Source organism: Eumetopias jubatus, unplaced genomic scaffold, assembly GCF_037043125.1.
Source record: "Eumetopias jubatus isolate StellerSeaLion01/CBP00866 unplaced genomic scaffold, mEumJub1_p1.0 scaffold_9, whole genome shotgun sequence".
Classification (NCBI taxonomy): domain Eukaryota; kingdom Metazoa; phylum Chordata; class Mammalia; order Carnivora; family Otariidae; genus Eumetopias; species Eumetopias jubatus.
In genome coordinates, this window is record NW_028274815.1 from 116,815,575 (window position 1) to 116,842,740 (window position 27,166).

Genomic DNA, 27,166 nt, shown 5'->3' on the forward strand with positions numbered 1-27,166 from the left:
ACTAAGGACTGGAACTTTAGAGTTCTATCCTAGGGTCTGAGGCTAGGGAGACTCTGATTATAGCCAAGTCACTTCCCCTACTCTAATCCACTCTAAGTGTGCTGACCCAGATTATAGCTCCTCCCCCACCAAATGTATAAACCAAGGAATCACAGAATCAGCAATCAGTAGTTTTATTTAAGGCGGGGGGGGGGGGAAGGCTATGCCCCTTCACTGCCTTCCTCCTACCTCTCAGTCCTATCCTAGGTCAAACACTGGAACCTGCTGGAAAGGCTGACGGGCTGAGAGGAGGGTGGCAGAGTCATGGACCCTTACCTCAAATCAGCTTCCTTTCAGCTATACCCACACTCCCAGGATTTAGGGGCCTCTAGATCTCACCTAAGGGAAACACAGCTTTTCTGGTCCTCAGATGGAAGAGCTGGGGGAAGGTACTCAGCATTCACCCTTCTGTGAACTGAAGAGACCAGCCCTCCCAAGGTGCCCAGAGGGAAGCCCCTCAGAGGGGCTAGGAGAGGAATGACAAGTACGAGGGATAGAAGATCTCTTGAGCGAAGTCTGGGCAGGCCCGGCTGTGCCCTCACACAGGGTATGGGTTGTCCAGGACTGCGACTCCTGCTGCTACACCACCGTCTGCATGCTCCATGGCTTTGGTTCGAAGCAGATGTCCCACATGCTTGTTCATCACAAGTGTCTTTCCCTGCCTATAGAATGGGGGCAGGAGACACACAACTCCGTTACCAAGACAGCCCCCACACCCAAGACCTTCCCTGGTCCCACCTGAGCAGTATGTGAGTGACTGACTACATTAAAGTGCTAAGATTTTAGAATCAGATTTGGGTTTGCATCCTCTCTGCGAAATTACTAGCGCTGTGCCTTTGAGCAAGTCACTCAGCCTTTCTAAATATCAATTTCCTCAATTTAAAATAGAGATAATACCTCTGTAGCTGTAAGTTTCCTTCTCTATCTCTCTCTCAAGATGGCTGTGGTGATAGGTTTGGGGGTAAGTGGCAGGCAGAAATGCTGCTAGAGGGAAAGATTACAGAGAGAGAAGGCTATGGTTGGGAGCATGGTAGGAGATCTGGTATTCCTCCTACTTTGCTTGATCTTGAAGTGCAAATTTGCAGGAAGTGGTTTAAGGGACCGGGAACTATTCCTTACAAATTCTCAAGTAGTCTCCTCCTGATTCTTTAGTGCTCAAATCCAAACCCACAGGCCACTCAGCCTTTCAAAGGCACTGATTATCCTCTAGCCGGTCCCTCCCACCTTTCCCCAGAATTCCTGGTGGCCTGGAAACTGGACCCAAATTCTCTTCTTCCCTGGGGTCTCCTTCTAGTCCAGGGTTACTTTCTTATCCATCTTGATACTACTTGTCATTTCCTTTATAGTTACAAAGCACTCCTCATCTGGCTTCATTTGATAGCCCTGTGAGGTGGGCAGGTCTTGGCTCCTTGGCTTCATTTATTAGATAAAGAAACAGGTAACATGACTGTGGACTGGCAGAGCTGGAACTGAAGCCCAGGATTCCTGTTCCCTGTCCTTTGCTTCCTCCGGGCTTGCTTGGCTGACCCTCTGACAAGGAGGAGACCCTCTTGTCTGGCTTACCTGACATAGACCCCAAAGATGCCTAGCTCTGAGATGCACTGGACCACTTGGACAGGGCTCCCAGGCCGTAGCAGGCAATTTCCAAAAGGCTCAGCTTCAATCTTTTCCATGAGGATGTAGGAGGCCCTCTCCTCGCTCTCTTTCAGCCGCTCCAGGGCCTGCACCATCTCCTCCCCGTATAGGTTGTTACCTGCAATGGCACTGGCCAGTCACCCTGGACCCTCTGCATACCTTCTCCACTCTATGCCCCCATTTCTGTGGTCAAGTCAGCAGCCTCAGTTCCTGACACCAGCTCAGTGAAGCCAGGGCAGGCCTGGCTCCCAAGGAGGGGATGTCACTTTAACAGGCAAGCCCTACCTACACAAGCAAACACACCTTCCACCACATCATCCTGCCCCGGTCTCCCTACCTGTCTGTGGCTTGCTTTCTCAGCCTCCCTGACTGGCTCCTGCCCCTCTTAAATGTTGAGATTCCTAAGGAATTGTCCTCTCCTCTATGTACATTCCTTTTTTTTTTTTTTTTGGAAGATCTTTTCTAAGGCTCCATCTATTATTCTCTGACTTGTTAATTCCCAAATCTTTAACTTAAGCTCCCTGTTCTAGACACCACATGGATATCCCATGGGCTTCCAAAACAAACTCAACATGTCCAACTAGAACTCATTACTTCTGCCTGAACCTGTTCCTCCTGGACCTTCCTACTCCCAATCAGGTGAAAGGCATCCCTGAGTCATATTTGACTCTTCCCTCTACATTACCTGTCACTAATTCAGACATGTCTCTTCAGTCTGTACTCCACAGTGTCATAGCCCTAGCCCAGGCCTCTGCAATTATACCAGCCTCCTCTATGGTCTCTGTTACCAAGGAATCCCCTCATCCAGGACAAGCTCTGCTATGGCTGAAACATGGATCCTCGATCAATCGTGTATCCCTTCCCTCCTTAAAACTCTCTAATGGATTCCCAGTACCCTCAGGATAAAATCCAATTTCCTACCTATCTTCAATGTCCCTTATAATGATGTCCCAAACCATCTTTTCTAGCCCAAATCCCTGCCTCCACCCATCTCCTATGCTGCACTCCAGCCTTATCAGTTACTCCTTAATCTCCAAACACACACTTCCATGGACCCGTACCTCTACTTGAGGCAGTTCGTTCTGTATGGAATGCTCTCCCCCTTTTCCCACCTGGTGAACTCCTACTTATCCTTTAAGACCAAGATCAAAACTCATCTCCTCTGGGTCTGTGAGGCAGATATGATCCCTGCCCTCAAGGAGTTCAATCCAGGCAGGAAGACATCCAACCTCCTGATATGCCCTATCCCACTTCCCTACAATCTAGCCACAGGCACCTCAGGCTAAACTTGTCCAAACCCTCCAGTTACGGTTAATCAGGTTCGCCTGTGCTCAACAGCACTTGATCACAGGGTCTCCTAGGACACTGTCCAAGATGAGGGCCCATGTCAGTTCCTCCTGTGTCCCCGAGTCTGGAACTGTGCCCATAGCAAGTGCCGATCAGCATTGATAACAGCCTGCTAGCCCCCTTCCACTGAGCAGCCCTACAAAGGTGAAAGCACCTACCTCCACCCTCTCTCTGGGGCTTCAGCACAAACTGGCTAGGGGCAGCAAGGGCCTCAGCAATGGCCAGGTCCCCTTCTTCCCCCTGGGAGGAGGCAAGAAAGCAGTCACCAGCAGTTTTAGGCCAGAGGCAGGAGCTGCGGTCCTACTGGTTATGGAGAGCAGCATCAGAGGAAGAGCAGGAAGGGGAAGAGTAATAGCCCCTTCAGACTAGATGCCACTATCTGAATGTGACCCCCAACAAACCCCGTAAAGCAGCAACTACAATGAGAACAGGCTTTCTCTGGCAACAGTTCAGGGCTCCTCAGCAGGATGCCTGAAAAGCCCGTATAGATAGATATTCCCCGATTCTTGCTGTCCACCTCAGCTCCTTCCCCTTTCCACCTCCTGCCCCCCATCTCCCCCTTTGCTGATGGAGTTTACAATGGATTCCAGCCCCCTTCCCCAGGGCTCTAAGGGTTCTCACAGAGCATCACTGACCCATGTCTAGCCTACTACCAGCTCCAGCCTCCCCAACACATTGGATTCTGGGTTCCTGCCACGTGGGAAGCCTAAAGTAGGAGAAAGAGGCTACCCACACACCATGTCCAGTGAGTAGAGGCCAGCAAAGGTGGCCCGGAGGCGGGCCACACTCTCAGGCTGGCCAGGGAGCAACATCTCCAGTATGCCCATTCTGCTCAGCTCCTGCTGCACCTTCTTAGTCCCAGCCAGCTGGGTGGCAATATCTGGGCACTTGACAGCGCATGACCTCTCTAGCAGCAGGCGTGCTTCCCAGTTCTGCAGATGGAAGAAAAGAAAAGGAATTCTACTTTATTTCACTTTGGCTGACCTTTATGAGCATCCATCAGGTGCCAGGTATCATGCTGTCTATCTTCACATTCATTATCTCCCACGGTCACTGCAACATCTTTGTGAGGCAGATGTGGATTCTTCCAATATATAGGATTCTTGCCCTCAGGGAGCTCACAGTTTAGCACAATGGTGCATGACTCTAATTAAAAGGGAAATAACAAAAGGTATAAGGGCATACAAAAATGGATGAAGAGGTTTGAAAGAGGTGGGACACTTGTATATGAGTTCAGCTTCCTACTGTACTCCAAATAAAATCCAGACTCCTCACCACAGACTACAAGACCTGTCAGGATCTGCCTCCTGTCCCCCTTCCAACCATGTCAGTTTCTAGACATCCCTCCATCCCACTCTCATAGTCCAGCCACACAGGCCAAACACGCAAATGTCATTTCCACCTTTGCATTTGCTGCTTTTCCCTCTGCCTGGAATTCTTTTCCTTTTGGCTTTTCCAGTGGATGGTTGGATCCTTCTCATCCTTAAGTCTCAGCTCAAACTACCCTATTTAATGTGGGATTCCCCATAATTCTCTATCTTTTCACCCTATTGTTTTATTCAAAGAGTTTCCCTCAACTAGAAAATTTTTTTTTCCATTTTTGCATACTTTCTGATGACTATCTCCCTGACCAAAGTGTGAGCTCTGGCCCTTGTTGTCTGTCTTATTTCCTATTGTATTCCCCAGTGTCTAAAACACAGTGCTTGGAGCTTTGTAAATGCTCAATAATTATTTGTTATTGTTGTTTAATGAAGTGAAAACTGAGCAGTCAGGTAGACAGGTCAGACTCAATAAGGAAGGCGTTCTCAGATTAGCAGAATAATATGAGTAAAGGCCTGCAGGTGCATAATCACAGGATGAATGTGCTGTGGAATTTGGGGTGTGAGAGGCAGGTAAGAAGCTCTGAGGCTTCTAGGAGTTTGGGGTGTGCAAGGCAGGTAAACAGTAGAGGTGTCTCCCAGCTCTGGTCCCCATTCTGACAGTGGGGGGATAGCCTGTCCTTGATAAAGGCTAAGGCCTGAGGAACAACACCCACCCCCACCCATGCTGTGCTCCCTTTGAAGCTACATGGTACAAAAGCAAGATAAGGTGATACCATCATTACTGTCATTAACATGAATGGACAGAAAAACTTTCTGACGCAGATAAAAGAGAAGTAAGAGTTGGCAGGAAGGAAATCGTCAGTGGTATGGTGGAACTGGTTTGCATTAGCTAGCCAGAGCTGATTGTACCCATCTCTTTCCAACTCTGTGTCCAGAAATGCTCAGTTGGATAGCTTGAAATTGGCCACGATGGGAGTACACCATAGAAATCAGCAAATGCTACAAATTGGGGCTCTCCCCCTGAGAAACATGACTGTTAAACACTTGCCAGCATATCCCTAGAGACAGTATGAATGGTTGAAGCAACATGGATTCCTGAGGATTCAGATTCTAGAAGACAGTTTGTTTGTAGAGGATGAGAGGTAGCAAATATCTTATGGGAGAATAGGAGGTTCCACCAGTAATTTCCCTGAGGATCACTGAGGCCAGGGCTCAGGGAAAAACCCAGGTTGTTCTGATGCCTGAGCTGGGTCTCTGAGGAATGATGGTGGGTCCTAGGGGGCAGAGAATGGTCTAAAAGAATACAAACCTGTGGACTGTACTGACTCGGCATGTAGCCGTCCCGGAAGTAAACCACAGCAACTTCCTGGCCGTCCCTAGAACACAGGATGGAGAAAGCTGCTGGGTTAAATTAAAACTGATATGTTCAGTGGATTAGTGTATTTTAGGGTGCATCAAAATGACTTTGGCTTTTTTCAAAGTCAGTCTGCACAGGTTGTCTAGACTGTAGTTCACTGGAAGCAAAGAAAGTAGCTACCCATACCACCACTTCTTCCACTAAAAACATGAAGGTATGCAATAAGGAATGCTTTAACCAACTGAGCCACCCAGGCGCCCAGTAAGTAAGGAATGCTTTAGAGTATTCCAGATCTAGAGTCATTAGAGGAAGGCCAGAGGGAAACAAGAAGGCAACTAGAATCAAACCAGATAAATACATTTTAAAAAAAGGGCTAAAAATTACTGAGCCTCAGAATCATATTGCCATGCCTAGCAAAACACACTTATACTACTTAAAATAGCTGAAACTAGGCTGAGATTCTTTGAAATGGTGGATGTGAGGGTATGGAGAGGCAAAATTATGAGTCTAGTCAAGACACAGACTGCCTTGAGTCGAGGCCAGAGGCCAAACTCAGGATCTGACAAGAAGGCCGGGCTTCCTCGAGGATTATCAAGGAAACCCAGCATTTGCTGGCAGAACCAGTTCCTAACATTAAAGCAGAACCAGATGAAAACAATGCCCATTATTTTCATGTGGTCATTGCTGGCCCCCATGATTCCCCTTTTGAGGGAGGGACTTTTAAACTTGAACTATTCTTTCCAGAAAAATACCTGACGGCAGCCCCTAAAGTACGTTTCATGACCAAAATTTATCATTTCTAATGTAGATAAGTTGGGAAAAATTTGTTTAGATATTTTGAAAGATAAGTGGTCCCCAGCACTGCAGATCTGCACAGTTCCACTATCAATCCAGGCTTTGTTAAGTGCTCCCAATCCAGATGATCCATTAGCAAATGATGTAGCAGAGCAGTGGAAGACCAACGAAGCCCAAGCCATAGAGCTACAGCATGGACTAGGCCATATGCCATGAATAATATTTAAAATCGATCTGATCATCAAGTGTTTATCACTTCTCCTGTTCTGCCAAAACTTCTTTTTTTGTTTGCATTTAATGGACATGGTCTTAGAAACACTACAGAATAAAAGCCCAGACATCTTCAGTCCTTTGGTGATTAAATGCACACTATCTATGATTAAGAGACAAACCTATGTCTTGTCTTGATTCACTGTTGTAAAGCATGAGCAGAGACTAGAAGTACCATCTGGATTGTTGTGAGACGTTTAAAAGCAGTGGCCCCTCTCTGCTTTTATTCATTTCTCCCATCATGGTTTAAGTATAAAGCACTGTGCATGAAGGTAGTTGTCAGGGTTAGCTGCAGGGGTATGAGTGTTTTTCTTTTTTCTTTTCTTTTATTTTTTTTTTTGAGGGGGAGAGGTAGTTTTAGTTTAATTTTATGGGCTCCTTTCCACCTTTTTATGGTGATCTAATTGCACTGGCTAGAAGCAACTAGCCAGTTCTTTAGAATATGCTCTCTAGGCAAGTCTAACTTTATTTAGACACGGTAGATGGACAAGCTTGGCTGTCTGAACCAATGTGGGAACATAAAACAAACATCACAGCCTTCACTAGTAACACTGTGACTTTGCTGTCCAGTATAGAATCCTTCCTTCAAGAAAAAGCTTCAGACCATTTTGTATGGCTTGTCTGGAAATTTCTGTAAATCTTATGTTTTAGTAAAATAAATTTTGTTGTTCTAAAAAAAAAGACACAGACTGTCTTTTTTAATTTCTTCCCCTTTGATTTATTTGATATTGTCTGATATATCTGGAAAGTAAATTAATGACTTTGTTATAAAAGCACATTTTGAAAATAGTAAGTGGTATTGTGAAATTCATGGAGGTTCTTAATTTTAATCACAAATAAAAAAAAAAAAACCTATAAAGTTCCAGGTTAAATATATGTTGCAAGCAGTGCTACCAAATTAAGTGGTACTAAAGTCACTTGGTGGAATCCCCCTGGAGGGAAGCACAGGGCCTGGCTTGGAACACAAATCCAGGCCCCTTGAGGCCTTGCCTGGGCTCAGAGAGCAGAATGAATGAGCTATTCCTCTTCCTCCCTGACTACCCAGCCCACCTGCCTTGGCCTGACCAGCTACCAAGAGGGGCAAGAAAACTTTCAGGAGCCCCAGGGCATATGAAAACCAAGGTTATTTTATTGTTTTAAAGATTTTATTTATTTGAGAGAGAGACAGAGAGAGATAGCAAGAGAGAGCACAAGCAAGGTGGGGAGAGGGAGAAGCAGGCCCCCCCTGAGCAGGGAGCCCGATGAGGGGCTCGATCCCAGGTCCCTGAGTTCATGACCTAAGCCGAAGGCAGATGCTTAACTGTCTGAGGCACCCAGGTGCTCCAACCAAGGTTATTTTAAGAAGGCCCTTATCAAGAATGTCAATAGCTCTGATACAACCCTTTAGAAGCAGAACATGACCACCTTCTCCAAACTTTCCTGAGATGACGGGGTATTTTGCCCCTAAAATTCAGAGAAGGAAGTAAGCCATCGAATCTCCCAGAAGAAAGGATTACTGGGGGAAATGGTTGGCAGGATGAGTTTCCTAAAGCAGCCCTCTATCAGATCCTTGGGGAATGCTCCCTGAACACTTACATAAACAGCCTTCGGTCTTGGTCCAGAGACCCCTTTTCAGAGACATCTTCAAACCTTCGACGGATTACATGGATATTCCTGGAAAAGATGGGCAAAGGTCAGAAGGAATGGATGCTCCGTTCTGAATGGATCTTCACAATCCTGGGGCCATATCTGCCGGTCTCCCTCCTTTACTTACCTGGCTAGTAGCTCATTCTCTATAGCACGCTGGTCAAATATGTTCCTTTCCTTCTCTTGAGCAATCAGTAGCACCAGAGCACTGGGGAAAGAGCAAACACAGTTGGCAGAAGTGGCTACAAAGCTTGTCCTCCCTCCATCCCACCCCTTTCAGGAGTGAGAATGAGAACACAGCTTCCCTGAAAGAGCAGATATTCTCTCAAATCAGGAGGGTCTCAGGCGATACCTGAGGCTATAACACATTATTTCCTGAAACTACGAAACCTGAAAAAATGGAGATGTCTCTGTTCCATCTCCAGTAGGTAGATGAAATACTGTAATGATGTTAATTTTCTGTGCAAATTAAAATTTAGGTTTAAAATCATCTCAAAAGGGGCGCCTGGGTGGCTCAGTCATTAAGCGTCTGCCTTTGGCTCAGGTCATGATCCCAGAGTCCTGGGATCGAGGCCCACATCGGGCTCTCCCCCTGCTTGTGTTTCCTCTCGTTGTGTCTCTCTCTCTGTCAATAAATAAATAAAATCTTTTTTAAAAAAAAATCATCTAAAAAACCCGAGGACTTTTTCTAAGAACTTAAAAATAATGATTTTAAAATCTTTCTGGAAGAATAAACGAAAGTACTGAAGAATATTTTATAGAAGAATAATGCTGGAGGTTGGAGGCTAATGACCCTATTACTAGATTATAAAGCATATAATAAAAGAGTGTATGGTTCTTGCATGATATATTAGAATAGCTCAGTGGAATCCTACAGAACCAACTATAAATAAAGCATTATCTCTTAGGGCCTCCCAACATTTCTGTGATGTACATAGGGACACATTTGGTTCCACAGTATTAATGGGATCACTGAGGCCTCCCTGACCTCTTCCTTTCTACTATTCACATGCTTCCTTTTTTTTTCCTAAGGTTTTATTTATTGGGGCACCTGGGTGGTTCAGTTGGTTAAGCAACTGCCTTTGGCTCAGGTCATGGTCCCAGGGTCCTGGGATCAAGCTCCGCATTGGGCTCCCTGCTCGGCGGGAAGCCTGCTTCTCCCTTGCCCACTCCCCCTGCTTGTGTTCCCTCTCTCGCTGTCTCTTCAATTAAATAAATAAAATCTTCGAAAGAAAAAAGATTTTATTTATTTATTTGATAGAGAGAGACACAGTGAGAGAGGGAACACAAGCAGGGGCTAGTAAGAGGGAGAAACAGGCTTCCAGCCGAGCAGGGAGCCCAATGCAGGGCTCGATCCCAGGACCCCAGAATCATGACCTGAGCTGAAAGCAGACGCTTAACAACTGAGCCACCCAGGAGCCCCTAGCCACATACTTCTTAAAGAAGCAGGAGCTCAAGGACTCAGGGAGAAGCTAAAGCCAGAGGACTGTCAGGCTACCAATCAGGCTCTTTTTAGTTATCAAAGACAGGTCCAGTCTCCCACCAGATGATCTCGAGGGACAATAGTCAGCAGTAACAGAGTATCAAACTCCATTTTGCTGCGTGCCCATGGATTCCTGCTGAGACTCTTGGATGGCTAGATTTTGGCCTAGCAATCTAAGCGTGGATTCCTTCCTTCTGTACTTGGCCTCTCGTCTGTTTGTCTCTGCTTTTCTCTACCTCAACTGAGCCTCCTGGACTACATTTTGCATGACTCCTTTCCACTTAGCTGAAATACAGGTCCTAGTATGCCTCCACTCCTAGCTTGCCTGAAACCTCTTGAGGTCAGACATGACATTGAGCTGAATCTTGGCTTTGAGTTGGCTATCTGAGAGACAAGCTAGAAATGGTGCTCTCATATGCCATCCTCTCTTGAGAGAGTCCCAAGGGCCAATGGCCTTGCTTTTCATATTGTAGCCTGATCTGCTCTGCTCATGGGTGGGAAGGTGGCACCTGGCCCAGGCTGGCCCACCTCCAAGAAGAGGCGGAGGAGGGAGGCTGTAGGCTGTAGGTTAAAGTGGAACTGCATTTCCTGGCTAAGTCAGCCTGCCCTCTGCCAAATAACCACAGCCAGACTCAGAAAACATAGTCTACCTCCTCCTGCCTTCAGTCCTGAACAGTCTTTTGGGAGCAGGGCTAGGAACGTTGTCAGCTAAGGAAGGTAAAGTGACAACAGTGTGCTGGCTGGCAGTGAGGACTCCTGATCATAGCTCCAACATTTTATACCAAGATTCCTCCTTTCTTATCCTTACTCATTCTAACCACAGGCACTAATATTTTGAAAGATTTTGAATAAATGTCTAAATAGGAATCATAAAGCATATCCAGGCTCCTTTAAAAAAATTCTCACAGGGCGCCTGGGTGGCTCAGTTGGTTAAGCGACTGCCTTCGGCTCAGGTCATGATCCCGGAGTCCCGGGATCAAGTCCCACATCGGGCTCCCGGCTCAGCAGGGAGCCTGCTTCTCCCTCTGACCCTCTCCCTCTCATGCTGTTTCTCTCTCTCTCTCTCTCTCTCTCAAATAAATAAATAAAATCTTTAAAAAAAATAAAATAAAATAAAAAAATTCTCACAAATTACGGGATAACTGATGAAAATTCACCTGCTCTATAAATGTTTGAGCCTCAGTTTTTCAATCTATACTATGGGACCATTCCTCTTGGAGGCAGAACAGTATAGTCGAGAGAAAGCAGGCCTTAGAGGCAGACAGACATGAATTCTAAACTTACTGGCTGTGTGACTTTCCACCTCTCTGGGCCCTCAGTTTGCTTTTCTATAAAATGAACCTAGTACTGCTTAGATGGAACCTGCTATTATTATTATTACTAGTACTACTATTGGAAGTACCCTGTAATAATCCTCACCATATTTTTTGTTTTTTTATAATTTTTGAGTCTTTCAAGTTTGTATTTAAATTCCAGTTAGTTAACATATAGTGTAACATTAGTTTCAGGTGTAGAATCTAGTGATTCATCAACACCCAGTGCTCATCACAACAAGTGCCCTCCTTAATACCCATCACTCATTTAACCCATCCCCCTGCCCACCTCCCCTTCAGTAACCCTCAGTTTGTTCTCTGTAGTTAAAAGTATGTTTTCTGGTTTGCCTCTCTTTTCTTTCCCCCACCATGTTCATCTGTTTTGTTTCTTAAATTCCACATATGAGTGAAATCATATGGTATTTGTCTTTCTCTGATTGACTTATTTCGCTTAGCATAATACATGCTAGCTTCATCCACATCATTGCAAATGGCAAGATTTCATTCTTTATTCATTCATTAGTTGACAAACATTTGGGCCCTTTCCATAATTTGGCTATTGTTGATAATGCTGCTATAAACATTGGAGTGCATGTATCCCTTCAAATCTGTATTTTTGTATCCTTTGTGTAAATACCCAGTAGTGCAATTGCTGGATCACAGGGTGTTTCTATTTTTAACTTTTAGAAAAACCTCCATACCATTTTCCAGAGTGGCTCCACCAGTTTGCATTCCCACCAATAGTGCAAGAGGGTTCCCCTTTCTCTGCATCCTCGCCAACATCTGTTGTTTCCTGCGTTGTTAATTTTAGCCATTCTGACAGGTGTGAGTGGATATCTCATTATAGTTCAATTTGTATTTCTCTGATGATGAGTGATGTTGAGCATCCTTTCATGTGTCTGTTAGCCATCTGAATGTATTCTTTGGAAAAATGTCTATTCACATCTTCTGCCCATTTTAAAACTGGATTATTTGTTTTTTGGGTGTTGAGTTGTGTAAGTTCTTTATATATTTTGGATACTAACCCTTTATCAGATATGTTATTTGCAAGTATCTTCTCCCATTCCAAAGGCTGCCTTTTAGTTTTGTTGATCACTTCCTTTGCTTCCAAGCTTTTTATCTTGATGAAACCCTAAAAGTTCATTTTTGCTTTTGTTTCCCTTGCCTCTGGCAACGTGTCTAGTAAGATGTTGCTACAGCCAAGGTCAAAGAGGTTGCTGCCTGTGTTCTCCTCTAGGATTTTGATGGTTTCCTGATTCACATTTAGGCCTTTCAGCCATTTTGAGTTTATTTTTGTGTATGGTGTAAGAAAGTGGTCCAGTTTCATTCTTTTGCATGTGGCCGTCCAATTTTCCCAATACCATTTATTGAAGAGACTTTTCCATTTCTCACCACGTTTTTTTAAAGCATTTTTCAAAGCCATGATTTCATTTAATTTTCCCACCCTTTTAGGTATTGTTATTATCATCCCCATTTTACAAATAAGGAAACTGCTGCTTGGAGAAAAGAATGGACTTAGCAAAGGTCACATGCTGGGTCAGCAGGAGTGACCATCTGACTTTCAAAATGAGAGAGGACAGTCCCGGCTCAGGTGCCCACAGCTCCTATGCACCAGAGTCTGGTTCTGGGCACATGAGTCTTTGCACGTCATTCACAGCCTGGTCGGAGAAACCCTCTGCAGCATTTGTCCATCAGCAGTTCCCCGGCTGACCCCTTCCTGGCTTCTGTCTCCTAAAATACAACTTAGCCAAGAGTACTACTTGACAAAGTATTCATCTGATGCCTTCGAAATACTCAGTGTCTAAGGTGTCTTGAGTCTTAGTAAGGCTTAGCAAGCCCAGAGAGGCTCTCTTGGAGGCAATAAAGTGATTAAAAATGCAGATTCTAGAGGCAGTGGACTCTGGGCTCTACCACCAACTCGCCATTTGACCTTGAACAATTCACTTCACTTCTCTGAACCCCAGTCTCCTCATCTGTAAAATGGGGGAGATGGGTGGTATCTATCTCTATAGTGTTTGATAGGAGGACCTAATGAGATCCTCCATGTAAAGTGCTTAGCACAAAGTGTGGCACTAGGAAGTGCTCAATAAGGGTTAACCATTAAAGCTATGTAAACATTGCAATAACTGTTGGTACAGTGGCCCCTCATTTATCCAGAAGTCACTTACCTGGCATCCTTATATATCTGGAACATGGTTGAGAAGGAAGCAAAAAATTGCCTCTAAACAGTTAAAACAGACACTACCAAATCCCTAAATCAAAGCTTATGCATTTGCTCATCAAAGAGGCTGTCACACTAATTAGACACTACCTAACAACCCAGACCACTTGCTTTCCCAAACCCCAGCAAATCAGAAAGGAGGTCCGGGGACAGGAAGCACACTGACAGCAGTATGAAGTAAGAGCTGATAGTAGAGAAACAGAAAAACTGTGAAGAAAAGGAACAGGAGGAGAAAGCCTAACAGCTGGGGTGATTAGTGCAGGCAAACAGCCTCCCACGCCTCTCTATGTCTAGGGAGCGCCTCTGCCGTATGTTGCATCAAGATGCAATTATTGACAGATAACGCAGTCACTGACAGATAATGATGACCTCTAGCCAAAAAGAAAAGATTAAATTGTAAGTCTGCACCTCTTATTTACGAAGACAGCCCAAAAACTCCATTAAAACAATTTTGGCACTTAAAGGTGTAAGCTTCTATTTCCTGAAAAAAATCCCGCATTTCCTAATGATGTCAGGCAAAGAAGCAGTTGCTATAGCCATGAATGCTGAATCTAAAGCAGGATTCTGCTGCCACTTTTTCTCCCCCTTACTTGGCTGAGCCGTAGAGCTCCCAGGCTTTGGCGATCCCCAGGGCCAGTCCCTTGCTGGGATTATTGGAGAGGATCTTGGCAGCTTCTTTGGTCTTACTCAGGACATTGAGAACATGTCTGTGGAAGAGAGATGTTTGTTCAGTAATTGGATGGGTCTGGAAGACCCCTCTGCCTGTGACTCGCAGACACTTATAGGAACATCACTTTGAGAATTAGCTGAACACTAAAAAGCATCTTATCATTGTGCTCCTGTAGGATCCACCTCAGGCTGGAATATCCTGGGCCGCCCACACCCTGGCCCCGTGTCCGTGCCCAGAGCCCTGAGACCCTGTGTTCCTACTCTACACCAGCCTCCCATTGGGCTGGGACTCCTTTCCCTGAGCCCCAGGTGTCTGCTATCTGGAATCCTGCTGCAGACCATCTGGAAACACAGCAACACGGAACATCACTGCTGGCTAGACATGGCTGCTACTAGGGTCCAGCCTTCCAATGGGAAGTCACTGATCCCTCTCTGCCACGGATTCTGAACTCTTTTCAGGCCTTCAAACTCTTTCTCACCTCAGATACTGTTACCTCAGCCGGGAATACTAACTTGTACAATGAGGGGGCGGGACTAGATGAACCACGAGCTCCCTTCTCTCCTTGACATACTAAGACCTAATTACAAACGGAAACTGCTGTGAGGGGAAACGCATGGCCTCGGTCACAGGAAGGCACAGTCAGAATTGGAGATCCCTGCCCCCCCTGTAATTGTAGGCCTATCAGGCTTTCACCCCACCAGTGTGGCCCAGTGTTGCCCAAAGGACCCACCGGTGCACAGCTGGGGTGCGGGAGGCCAGGCCCCCAAAGCTGGCAGAGATGGTGTTGATTTCAATCTGTTTCAGGGCTGCGGAGCCATCTGCATTGCGCTGGAACATGTAGTCTGAGCGATTCAGGCCCAGGAACACAGTCTGTGGGGAAAACTGAAGGCTGAGTACATTTGTGCAGGGGCTGACTGAGGGCCTAGCTATGGAACAGACAGGTAACATGAATTCTACACAGAGATCAGAGTTGCTGGCTAATGCTCCAAAACCCAGGGGAATCATTCTTTTGGTCATCCCCGGGTTGGTCACTGATGTATAAACCCAGTGGGGACCAATGAAAGGCAGATTCCCCTGAGCTCAGGCTCTGGGCCAAATTCTTCTGGTCAAAAAAGGGAGGGACAGGTCCTGCACTGGGGTGGAGTGGGGAATGGTTACCTGGGCAATGCCTTCTTTCAGGACTTGCTTGTGGATGTCAAAGAGACGAGCGGTGAAGTTGTCCCTCTTGATGGTGCTGGAGGAGGAAATAGAGCATTTCTAGGCTATATGGGACCTTAAAGGTCAAGTTCCACCCTTGTCCATTGCCTCCTGAATCTCTGGGTCTACCGACCCAAACTTGAATACCCACATCAACCTGGTAGAGAACAGTGGTTTAGTACCCAGCTCTAGAGCCAGATGAGCTGGGTTCAAATCCCAGCTCTACCACTCACTCCTAGGCAACCTTAGAGAATTATTTCACCTCTCTGTGTCTGTTTGCTCATCTGTAAAAGATGAAAATGAAAGATGAAGAGGAAAATAATTATAGAGTTGTGGTGAAGGGTAAGTGATATATTACATGTACAGAACTGAGCCTAGTGTCTGGCCTCGAGAGAAATTAAGAAATAGCATGTGATAGAACCATTCCATCTTTGAATAGCTCAGATGGTTGGTTAGCCTTCTGGTCGACCCAACATTAAGACTCCATAGCTTCTCCTACACTCTGGGACCTCCAAGGACAAATCTTCTCCACCTCTTATATGGCAACTCTCAGAAATTAAAAGACAGCAGTTATGCCCTGTGCCCCAAAGATTCTTCTGACACATGCTAAATATCCTATTTTTTTCTTCAGCCAGTCCTCATATGACGGGACTTCCTCAGGGCAGCCTTTCCTATCTGGATCAGATCCTCCTGCTATGTGCTCTCAGAGCACTGTGGACCTCTGCTTTATAACACAGATTACAGTTACAATTTTTCATTTGATTTCTATAATGACTAGTGTCATTGCTCCTATTTGACTATAAACTGCCCTGCAGTTCCTCTGTTCCCCAGCCAGCTCTCTCATGGGACCTTTCCAGCCCTTGGTGAGGACAGCCCCCAGCTGGGCTTCAGCCTCTAGGAAAGTTAAGACACATTTTCCCTTTTCTGAAGAGGTGCTCCCCTTCAAGCTTGGACCCTATGCTGTTGCTGTTATTCACATGTGATCCTGGGGCTCTATTCCCTCACAAACTAGGGTTTGTGTGTATTTCAGAGGACAGAGAAACAGGGAATGCAGGGTTGCAGAGATGGACTGCAGGGAAGGTCTCCACATAACTGCATCTTTAGGGCACAGGTCATAAATCAGGCTGCTCATAAATCCCACAATCCAGAATCACAGGTATAAAAGCCAGGCCCACCCTGAAAAAGATCTGGTGGGGAAGGTGGTGGTAGGGTTTATACAGTCATAACTCATTGGGGGTTGTTTTTTTTGTGTGTGTTTTTTCTTAAACTCATTGGGTTTTTAGCTCCAAGTCAATGGTTTCCAAACCTCTTACCACTAAGATCCCTTCTCATGTTCACCCTCACACCAATGGGCACTTTTTTCCCCTTTCTTTTAGAGAGAGAGAGCATGAGCAGGGGGTGAGTTGCAGAGGGAGAAGGAGAGAGAGACTCTTAAGCAGGCTCCACGCTCAGTGTGGAGTCCAACTCAGGGCTTGATCTCACAACGCTGAGCCGAAATCAAGAGTCGGACGCTCAATCGACTGAGCCACCTGGGTGCCCTCCACGTGCACATTTTTAAAAGATTTTGTCTCTGGGACGCCTGGCTGGCCCAGTCAATGGAGCATATAACTCTTGGTCTCAGGGTTGTGACTTTGGAGCCCCACACTGGATACAGATTACTTAAAACTAAAATCTTAAAAAAAAAAGATTTGTCTGTAACAAAATAATTGTTTTCTTTTGGAAAATTAATCAGACATGCAAGTATGTATGTCTAGTCTCTCTCTCTACATATATATATATACACATATGTACACAAATACATATATTTATATATATTTAATTCTAAAAGAATTTAATTTTAAAGAAATTTCCCTTGCCTCCAGGTCTGAGGAGAAAAAAAGGATCAAGGGAGAAGAGACAGAGAGGGGTGGATAGGGTGAGCCATTTCAGGGGTTCTATATCCTCATACCCTGGGTGTGGCCCAGTCTATACCCCATCTCATCCAGAGATAAGGGGCCTGAGGTAACAAGAAAGAGTCAATGCCTACGAAAAGAAGTAAGAAATCTGACTTTAAAGCCAATAATCTTCTCTGTCCTCTGTTTTCTCTAAAACTACACTGACCTTCCCTAATTCCAAATAGAAATCTCAGTCTTCAAAGCAGGGGGCCATGGATCAGAGAATCACAGAATGCCAGTGTTGGAAGGGATCTCAGATGCAGGCCAATCTCACCACTTTACAGATGAAGAAATTGAGGCCCAGAGAAAGAAAGGGAACCTTCTCGAGGCCATATAAATAAGTGAGGACTGGAGTCAGGATTAGAAGCCAGGGCTCCTGACTTCTATTCTACTACTTTTTGTTCTTCTGGGGGGTACCTGTCCCCCACCCAACCAAGTCAGCTGCCAGAGCAACACCTCATGGCTCCCCAGTCTTCTAGTCCCTTGGTTCCTGCAGTTCCCAGCCCCTAACGCCCCATGACCCAGTACCTGGAGAGCGTCTGCTCCAGAAAGGCAGCATTCTGGCTGACAGCATCCACCAGCATGTTGAAGTCCATCTGCACGGCATAGGCCTGCTCCAGCAGGGCACTGGGGACCAGTGAGGGGAAGAGCGTGAATGGGGCATAGCTTACCACCTGATCAAGGAGAAAGAGTGGGCAGGGATAGAACACCCATGAATGGGTTGTCTTCCTGCAAACATAACCCCATGGAAAGCATGGCCGACATTTACTGAGGACACACAAACTACAAAACAGTGGTTCCCTCTGGGAAGGGAGGAAGCAAACAGGATGATGAAGGGGTATAAAGGGAAGTTTCAGACTCTGTAATATTCCATCTCTTTACATTAAAAAAGAATTAGAAGCAAAACAGACAAAAGCAAAGACAATAAATCAGAAATCACTGAGCACTTACGGTATGTAATGCACTGTTTTAAAGATTTTTTTTTTTATTTGCGAGAGAGAGAATGAGAGATAGAGAGCATGAGAGGGAAGAGCGTCAGAGGGAGAAGCAGACTCCCTGCTGAGCAGGGAGCCCGATGTGGGACTCGATCCCGGGACTCCAGGATCATGACCTGAGCCGAAGGCAGTCACTTAACCAACTGAGCCACCCAGGCGCCCCACAAGGCACTGTTTTAAATACCTGACATGGCTGCATCATTTATCTCTGTGAGGCAGACTTTATTACTGTTTATTCTTAATAAATAGATAAGGGAATTGAGATTCAGAGAGATTATGTAACATATCCAAAATTATATAATGTGCCATGTGTTACATGGCACTGGGATTTGACCCAAGGTGGTTGATAAACAACACACACGGACACACACAGCTCCTAGCCAGTTGATGATCTAAACCCAGGACCCTCTGCATGCCAGGAACTCACATCCCAGTCCCCCTGCCTTCTGGCTGGGGGAGAGGTACAGTCCTGCTGTAAGGGCTGCTGCAGAAGTGAATTCTGGTCCCCAGAACAGAAGTTAGGAGTGGTTCCCCCCCAGCGTTGGAGACAGTGACTCAGGTTGCCAGGCCTGGAGTTAGGCTTGGACTGTGGCGAACTGAGAAACCCCTGTGCCATCTGGAACACTATTTCTAGAAGGGGAGAATGCCTTCTGAGATTCACAACAACAAATGAACTAGAATTTGGGTAAGAGATGATAAGATGACCTTATGACTTATTTTATGAGGTATTCCTGAGTTTAACCTCTGAGTTAATATCCGTTTGCCATTATGGTAGTATGAGTTTATGGCATTAGAACTTGGCATTATATACTTATTTAAAAATATTATTTTGAACAGATAATATAAACACATGATACAAAATTCAAAAGAGACAGAAGGGTACATAGTGAAAAGTATGTCTCACTCCTACTCTGGCCCCAGTGACTCAGTTCTCCCCAGAGGCAAATGGTATACTGGAGTCTCACATGTCCTTTAGACTCTATGCATACATATATATTTTCTCTTTTTCTATACACACAGAAGCACATGATACATATATTGTTCTGTCCTTTGCTTTATAAATATTTCAGAGTCATTTCCATATATGTTCAAATAAAGAACTCTCAGTCTTTTTAATGGCTGCACAGTATTCCATTCTTTGGATAGAAAATAATTTATTGAATCTAGCTTTCTATTATGAACATTTAGGTGGTTTCCTTCCCCCACCCCTTTATAATCAATGCTTCAATCAATATCCTAGAATATACATTCTAGCTACTTTGGGTGTGAGAAAGTCCATAAACGGTAAATTTAAAAAGTGGAAATATCAGGTAATGAGGATAAATTCATTTAAAATTTTGGTAGATAATTCCCAAACTGCCCTCCTCAGAATCTCAGAAGACAAACTCAGGTAATACCCTGAGTGCATGTGTAATGACTATAGGGTGTTTCCTTGACTTTATTTTTTAATGACTTATTTATTTATTTGACAGAGAGAGACAGAGCGAGAGCAGGAACACAAGCAGGGGGAATGGGAGAGGGAGAAGCAGGCTTCCCGCTGAGCGGGGAGCCCCATGCGGGGCTCGATCCCAGGACCCTGGGATCATGACCTGAGCTGAAGGCAGACGCTTAACGACTGAGCTACCCAGGCGCCCGACTTTATTTATTTTTTTAAAAGATTTTATTTTATTTATTTATTTGAGAGAGAGAGTGTGTGAGCGGGCTGGAAGGGCAGAGGGAGGAGAAGCAGACTCCCCGCTGAACAGGGAGCCCAACATGGGGATCAATCCCCAGGACCCAGAGATCCTGACCTGAGTCAAAGGCAGGTGCTCCGTTTCCTTGGCTTTAAAACTCAGAACTTTGCCTCTTCCAACAAGTCTCATTTGGCCTGAAAAACTCCCAAAGATTTTTTCTAATAAGAGTTCCCTCTGGGGTACCTGGGTGGTTCAGTCGGGTTAAGTGTGCAACTCTTGGTTTGGGCTCAGGTCATCATCTCAGGGTTGTGAGATCGAGCCCTGTGTCAGGCTCTGTACTGGGCCTGGAGCCTACTTAAGATTCTCCCTCTCCCTCTGCCTCTCCCAGCTTATGCCCACGCACATTCTTTCAAAAAAAAAAAGACTTTCCTCTTCCTCTGTCCCCATGACTCATCATGCCTGCTTGAATTTAGGATCAATAGTATACAGCTGTTTTCTGCTATGCATAGGCCAAAGGCTGAAACACAGTTTTTCATTTTTTTATAGAGACACAGACACAGAGAAATACTCTTCTACTATAAGAACTACTATAGCACATGCATGACAAGAAATACTCCGCTTCAGAATCAGAGAAACAAAGAGTGCTGGGAAGAAGAGCCCCCATCTCACCTAAGGGGCCAGAACTCCACGCTGGGTATCCAGGTTTTGTTTTGTTTTTTTAATTTCATGATTGAAAAAAAAAACACTGGCTCTGACTTTTTAAAGACACTCTGGTGAAAAAACTGTTAACAATGCTTGCCTCTGGGGAGGAAAACAGTGGCTGGAGGGAGGAGATTTATTCTACACTGAATACCTTTTAAATTTTGTACCCTGTTCATGTATTTTTTTATCTTAATTTTAAATTTTTTTAAAAATTAACTCCCTAAATCTGCAGGAGCCCGCACATGGCTCCTGTGCTTACTCTGCACGTGGCTAGTCTGTCCCCAGCAACCCATAGGATAAAGTTCACATTCCTCTTCCACCCAGTATCAAAAACCTCTAGGTTATCTGACTTTGGCCTGTCTTCTGTCCCACATTCAGGGGACAGAACATTGAGCATTTTTTGCCTTTTCCTAATTTGGCCCCCCTAACAGGGGCCTCTGCTGTGCTGTTCTTTTTTTTTTTTTATGTTTTTATTTATTTTAAGTAGGCTTCATGCCAATGTGGGGCTTGGACTCACGACCCTGAGATCAAGAGTTGCATGCCCTACTGACTGAGCCAGCCAGGCACACCTCTGCTATGCTGTTCTTTTCCCCTTTATTATTTTTTAAAAGATTTTATTTATTTATTTGAGAGAGAGAGGGTGCGCGAGCATGAGTGTCGGGGAGGGGCAGAGGGAGAGGGAGAAGCAGGCTCTCTGCTGAGCAAGGAGTGTGATGCAGGGCTCAATCCCAGGACACAGCCAACTGAGCCACCCAGGCGCCCCACCCCCATTTGTTTTTAAGATCTAGTTCAAATACAACTAATGAGTTGCTCCTTTTTCTAGATGTCCCATACAATTTCCTGAGAGAGGCAGTAAAGAATGGAAGCTCAGAACATGGGCTCAGGAGGCAAACTCTTTGGGTTTGAATTCTGGCTTTGCCAATTACACCACTATTCACATGACCTTGGGCCAGTTACTTAACCTCTCCGGGCCTTGGTTTCCTCATCTCTCATCTCATTTCTGTTGTGGTGAGACTTAAATGAGTTAGTGATTCCTAAGTGTTTAAAATAGTGCCTGGCACACAGTAAATACTTAATAAATGATAGCTAATATTGTGCAGCAGGCTATCTGTGTTTTCTCATAGAACTGACATTACTTAATTTTGTTTTGTGGCACATTCTCCAACTAGACCATGCACTTCAGAGGCCAGGGCCTCTGTGTCCTCAGGGCCTAGAATGGTCTGGCATAGAACAGGCACCTGGTAAAGATTGGGAATGAAATCTCTCTTTCACACACACATACACACATACACACACTCACACGCTTCCTGTCTTTTTTCTCTGAATTGGGACTCTCATTGAGGACTGTGCGTTTTCTAGGCTCCATTAACTTCCAGAAAGACTAAGTGTTGGACCTTCACATAATACCTATTGATTAAAAGAACAAAAAAATCTTGGAAGGGTAAATGCTCAATCCTGGGTTCAGACAAGCAGTTCCCATAATGTAAGGTTCACAAACCAAGCAATTATATTCCCAAAGCCAGAGGCAGACCTTCCACAATATGAGCCTACTTTAGGTGACAGCCATTCTCATTCATTCAGGCCTCAGCAAATACTTACTGAATCTGGACTCTCCAGCAGGCCCTTAACTAGGTTCTGGGCACACAGAGAAAAAAAAGAATGTGGCTTGGTAAAGAAAGATGGTGACAGCTCTCTGGTTACTAATATGGATTGTCATAGGGCATACTACTAAGTAAAAGGAAAAAAGCAAGGCACAAAAGGGCTTGTCTAGGACATTTCTTTGTGTAAAAAGCGGGAAAGAGAAATATATACTTTTTTTGTTATGAGTAAACCGTAAGAAAGAATAAATAAGAACCTGCCTTCAGATCAGGAGAACAGGTGGCTAGGGAATGTGGGAGGGAGGGTTAAACTGTAAACTCTGCCCTCTGAACCATGAAAATGTCTTACCTAGTCACAAAATAGACTTTTTTTTTTTTAAGGATGAGACTTTTAAAAGATGTGGTTTGGACTCAGCAGTTCTTTTATGTATCAACCCTACAGAAACACTCATAAAGGTACCCGACAGACATGTATGCTGTTCCCTGGAGTGCTATTTGTAATCATAAAACATTAGAAATCACCTAAATAGTCATCAACAGAGGAAAGTTGAGCAGTGATCCATCCATACCTGGAACACCATATATTAGAATGAAGCTAATCCTACTGGAGGAAGTTGGAAAGAGTTCTAAAACAGATTGTTAAATGAAAAACAAAATCACAGGGCTCCTGGATGGCTTAGTTGGTTAAGTGACTGCCTTTGGCTCAGGTCATGATACCAGAGTCCCAGGATCGAGTCCCGCATCGGGCTCCTTGCTCAATGGGGAGCCTGCTTCACCCTCTGCCTGCTGCTCCACCTGCTTGTGCTGTCTGACAAATAACAAAAAAAAAATCTTAAAACAAAAACAGAGTAATCTGCATGATCTATATGATCCAATTTATTTTTTAGAAAACCATATATTTTGGGGCTAACTCTTGATCTGGGGGTTGTGGGTTTGAGCCCTGCACTGGGTGTAGAGGTTACTAAAAAAAATAGTAAACTTAAAAAAGAAAAGCATGTTATTTCTTTATATACACAAATATGTATATAAATGCACAGAGAAGGATATACACAAACCAATTGTACAGATATACCCCCCACAGTGTGATTAGGGGGTCTTAAAAAATAATAGTTCACTGGAAAAAGTGCTTCACATGAATTATCTTCTTATTCTATTACCAACTTGATGAGGTAGGTCCCATTACTATCCCTTTTTTATTATTTGAAGAAACCGCAGCTGAGAGAGGTTATGTATCCTGCCTAAGTCACACTTGAAACCCCAGACTTAAATTTGATTTCTCTAGCAGGCTACTTTCTACATATATTTAGAGATCAATTTTAGTTATTGAAAAAATAAAATAAAGCAAAAGCGATGTCTTGGACAGAAAGGATCTGCCTTTAGCCTGGCAGGGACCAGATAATGAGCATTAGGATCCACAGCGGTGTGGTCAGTGCTGTGGGGAGGAGTCAGGGGCTTACATCAGAGGAGCTGGGCTCCTGTGAGGTCCTCAGTAACACTCCCTCGGCCAGGGCGCGGTCCACAGCCTGCCGGGCCATCTCCTCCAGCTGCTCATCCCGCAAGATGCTCCCCCAGCCGGTGGCCATCCCAACCTGCAGCAGAAGGAGAGGAGAAGGCTTGGTGATAGATTGCCTGGGGCCCAGCAACGGATGAAACTGGTGGTGCGGTACAGGGGAGTGAACACTGGATGGCAGCTCTTAACTTCCATGAGTGCAGAATGGAAAGCTTGACAAAGCATTTCCACTGCCACTCTCTTTTGGTTCCTAACACAAGGACGGCATTATTCTCACAGTAAGGAAGTGGAATCTCGGAGCGGTGAAATGACTTGCCCAAGGTAATGATTGGTAAAACCTGCATTTGAACCCAGGTCACAGGACTCCCCGCCCAGTGCTTTTCTTTTCTTTTTTTAATTTTTTATTAATTTGACAAAGAGAGACACAGCGAGAGGGAACACAAGCAGGGGGAGTGGGAGAGGGAGAAGCAGACTCCTGGCTGAGCAGGGAGCCCAATGCAGGGCTCGATCCCAGGACCCTGGGACCATGACCTGAACTGAAGGCAGATGCTTAATGACTGAGCCACCCAGGTGCCCCAGGCCCAGTGTTTTCATTGGAGAAAGAGGCACTAATGTCATATGTGATTGGGGCAAGTTCCTTCCCCCTTGTAGCTGCATATTCCCTACCTGTGAAACAAGGGGAATGGAGCAGACCAGTAGTTTCCAAACCTGGGTGAATATTCTGGGGAGCTTGGTAAAGAATACAAATTCCTGGGCCTCACTCAGAGATTCTCATGCAAGAGGTCTGAGGAGAGGGAGGGTATTTTTTTTTTTTTTTTGTAGCTCTGTATTTTTAACAAATTTAAAACCACTGCAATAGATTATTAATTTCCGTTCTGGGGCACCTGGGTGGCTCAGTCGGTTAAAGGTCTGACTCTTGATCTCAGCTCAGGTCTTGATTTCAAGCCCTGCATTGGGCTCCACGCTGGGAATGGAGCCTACTTAAAATTTTTTTTTTTTTAGTTTTCCCTTCTAGCTCACAACCCATGTTGGCAGATCTCAAATGGGAGGGGTGGGTAGGAGGAGCCCTTTGTAGAATACTATGAAATGCAGATACGGTGAACTCCTCCCTCATACTAACCAGAAGCAAACTCACTAGCAGGACATGACTACACTCCTTGTACAGACATCTATCATCACAGCATCAAGACAAAATATTTCTGAGAAATCACATTAGCAGCATAGAAACAACCAAAACCTAAGTGCCCAATGTAATAGGAGGAGGAGTCCAACTGCCTGTCCAGGGACACACAGGTATGAACCAACTCACACCTTGATACTCACTGATTTTGCAGCAGGCCTCAGGGATTTAAGAAGATCTGATTAAAAATCTGGAACACCGGTCATTCATTTTGTTTTGCCCCATTGTTATTGGATTTTAGGAAAAGAACATGGTTACCCAGCTCAACGGTCCCCAAAAAGGGAGCTAGAGAACACCAAGTAACTTGATCACATTTAGCTCCGTCTCCCTCTCCCTTTAACAGAACTGGTGCTAAACCAATTATGAAAGTCTGTTGGCCTCAGCACAATGTTTCAAAAGAAAATGACCGTGTGATTTCAAGAGGATCCTGACAACAGAGATAAGGGCAGTTCATAGAGTCATAATAAAGCTCTGGGTCAGTGAGATCTGGGTTTGAGCCCATAATAACATTACTTGCTTCATAAATAAGGTCACCATGTGGATTAAATGAGAAAAAAATCTGTGCGTAGTTCCTTAGCAGGGTTTGGAGCTCTATACATGGGAACTTCTTTTTTTGGCAATACCCACTTTACAGGTGGAAGACTTGTCAGGTCACACGGCAGGCTGGTAGCAGAACTGGGACAAGAACTTATGACTGACATTAGAGCAACAGAATCCTCCATTAGCCCCCAGCTCTTCACAACTCTGGGATCCCAACATCTCTGCCTGCCCTTGGGCTCTTGTCTACTTGGTAAACACTGAATGGCATCTAATGCCAGACTCTAGACTAGGTACCGAGGACACAGAGAGATAAGACATTAAGATAATCACTATGTAAAGTGCTGATTGGGCCCTTTGTTTTTCTCATTCTGCAGACTCAACCTTGGGGCTTTATTTGTTTTGCTGAGGACACTCAAATCTATACCTTCACAGTGGTGCTTTCCTGACCTCCAAACTCTTTTTTTTTTTTTAAGATTTTATTTATTTGAAAGAGAGAATGAGAGAGAGCACATGAGAGGGGGGAGGGTCAGAGGGAGAAGCAGACTGCCCGCTGAGCAGGGATCCCGATGCGGGACTCGATCCCGGGACTCCAGGATCATGGCCTGAGCCGAAGGCAGTCGCTCAACCAACTGAGCCACCCAGGCGCCCCTGACCTCCAAACTCTAATAACCTACTGCTTACGGGGAGTCTCTGCAGAACCAGAATAGAATTTGTTGTTGTCTCCCCACAAATCTCCTCTGATGAATCCCACCCAAGCACTCAAGCCTTGCACATACTTCTCTCCAACACCCCAGTCTCCCCAAATCCTGTAGTTTCTATTAAATACAGAATGCTTTGAATTCCGTGATTTCTCTCCACCTCCGCTGTCAGGAGCCTCGTTCCGGCTACCATCATCTCTTCCCTGGACATTAAACAGACTCAGAGTGAGGTTATCTTCAGTGACCAGGATGCATCTGCCTCTCTCCGGCCCCTAGGCTAGGCACGTGCTGCAGGCTTCTCTTTTTGGAACACTCCCCACCATTCCTGACTAGCCTTCATGACTCAGTTTCAGAAGCTGTTCCTGTTCTCCGCCAAGGGCTTCTACAGACCACTAGTTTCCCCCGTACCATAGGAATCAGGACTCGTTGTGTGTCTTCATCACTACTCTACCTGCCCGCCTAGTACTGTATTCAGTGAATGTTAAATGAATGAATGATGAATGAATGACAGACTGTGACCAGATCAGCAAAAGTCTTAAAACGCCCACGAGAAAATCCAGTCGGACTTTATCCCGAGGGCGAGGCCAGTGACTGCGTGAGGCCTGGGGCAACAGCACCCGTCTCCCGCCCAGGCTTGCCCCACTTCATGGGCCCGTTCGCTCCCACTCCAGGCAGTTTGGTTCTAATCGCTCCCAGTTCCTTCCTTTCCTTTTTAAACTCCGGCACGCTGTCCCCGACACCGGCCCGATCGGGGTAAGGAGATCTGGGAAATCTCGGATCAACACGCACCAGCCCAACCCCCTCAGCGGACACCAGTTTTCCCTTCCCTACGATGAGTTTGAGGGGCAACATCTCTCCGCCTTCAGGGTTCCAATCACTGGCCAGACCCCTCCCTCACATGTAGCCTCTCTAGGAAACGTGGCCCTTGCCGGCCGCCGTTGCCGCTCCCCAACCTACTAGTTCGTCGTCCTGCCTTCCGCGGTACTCAAGCCCCTCGCGCAGTTACCCCAGGTCCAGGGGGCGGGGCCTCGCTGCGACCCAATGCGCTTGCGCGGGCCGCG

At 45.4% G+C, this 27,166-nt stretch overlaps 1 protein-coding gene across 1 annotated transcript; it reads right to left on the reverse strand.

Moving 5' to 3' along the window:
• Positions 1 to 149: 149 nt before the first annotated feature.
• Positions 150 to 27,166, reverse strand: GSS (glutathione synthetase). The gene is made up of 13 exons (XM_028118558.2): positions 27,063 to 27,166; positions 23,635 to 23,766; positions 17,738 to 17,883; positions 15,237 to 15,312; positions 14,809 to 14,948; positions 13,999 to 14,115; positions 8,519 to 8,599; positions 8,341 to 8,418; positions 5,653 to 5,719; positions 3,759 to 3,953; positions 3,180 to 3,261; positions 1,603 to 1,792; positions 150 to 701 (listed from the first exon to the last, which is right to left on the reverse strand). The coding sequence occupies exons 2-13, from the start codon at positions 23,758 to 23,760 to the stop codon at positions 578 to 580; spliced, it is 1,422 nt and encodes a 473-aa protein (XP_027974359.1). The 5' UTR covers positions 23,761 to 23,766; positions 27,063 to 27,166; the 3' UTR covers positions 150 to 577.

Coding starts and splice junctions, on each gene's coding strand:
- GSS (XM_028118558.2), bottom strand. CDS start 23,760: ATGGCCACCGGCTGGGGGAGCATCTTGCGGGATGAGCAGCTGGAGGAG. Junction 15,313..17,737: donor CTGGAGCAGACGCTCTCCAG/GTACTGGGTCAT, acceptor TTCCTCCTCCAG/CACCATCAAGAGGGACAACT. Junction 14,949..15,236: donor TGAAAGAAGGCATTGCCCAG/GTAACCATTCCC, acceptor TTTTCCCCACAG/ACTGTGTTCCTGGGCCTGAA.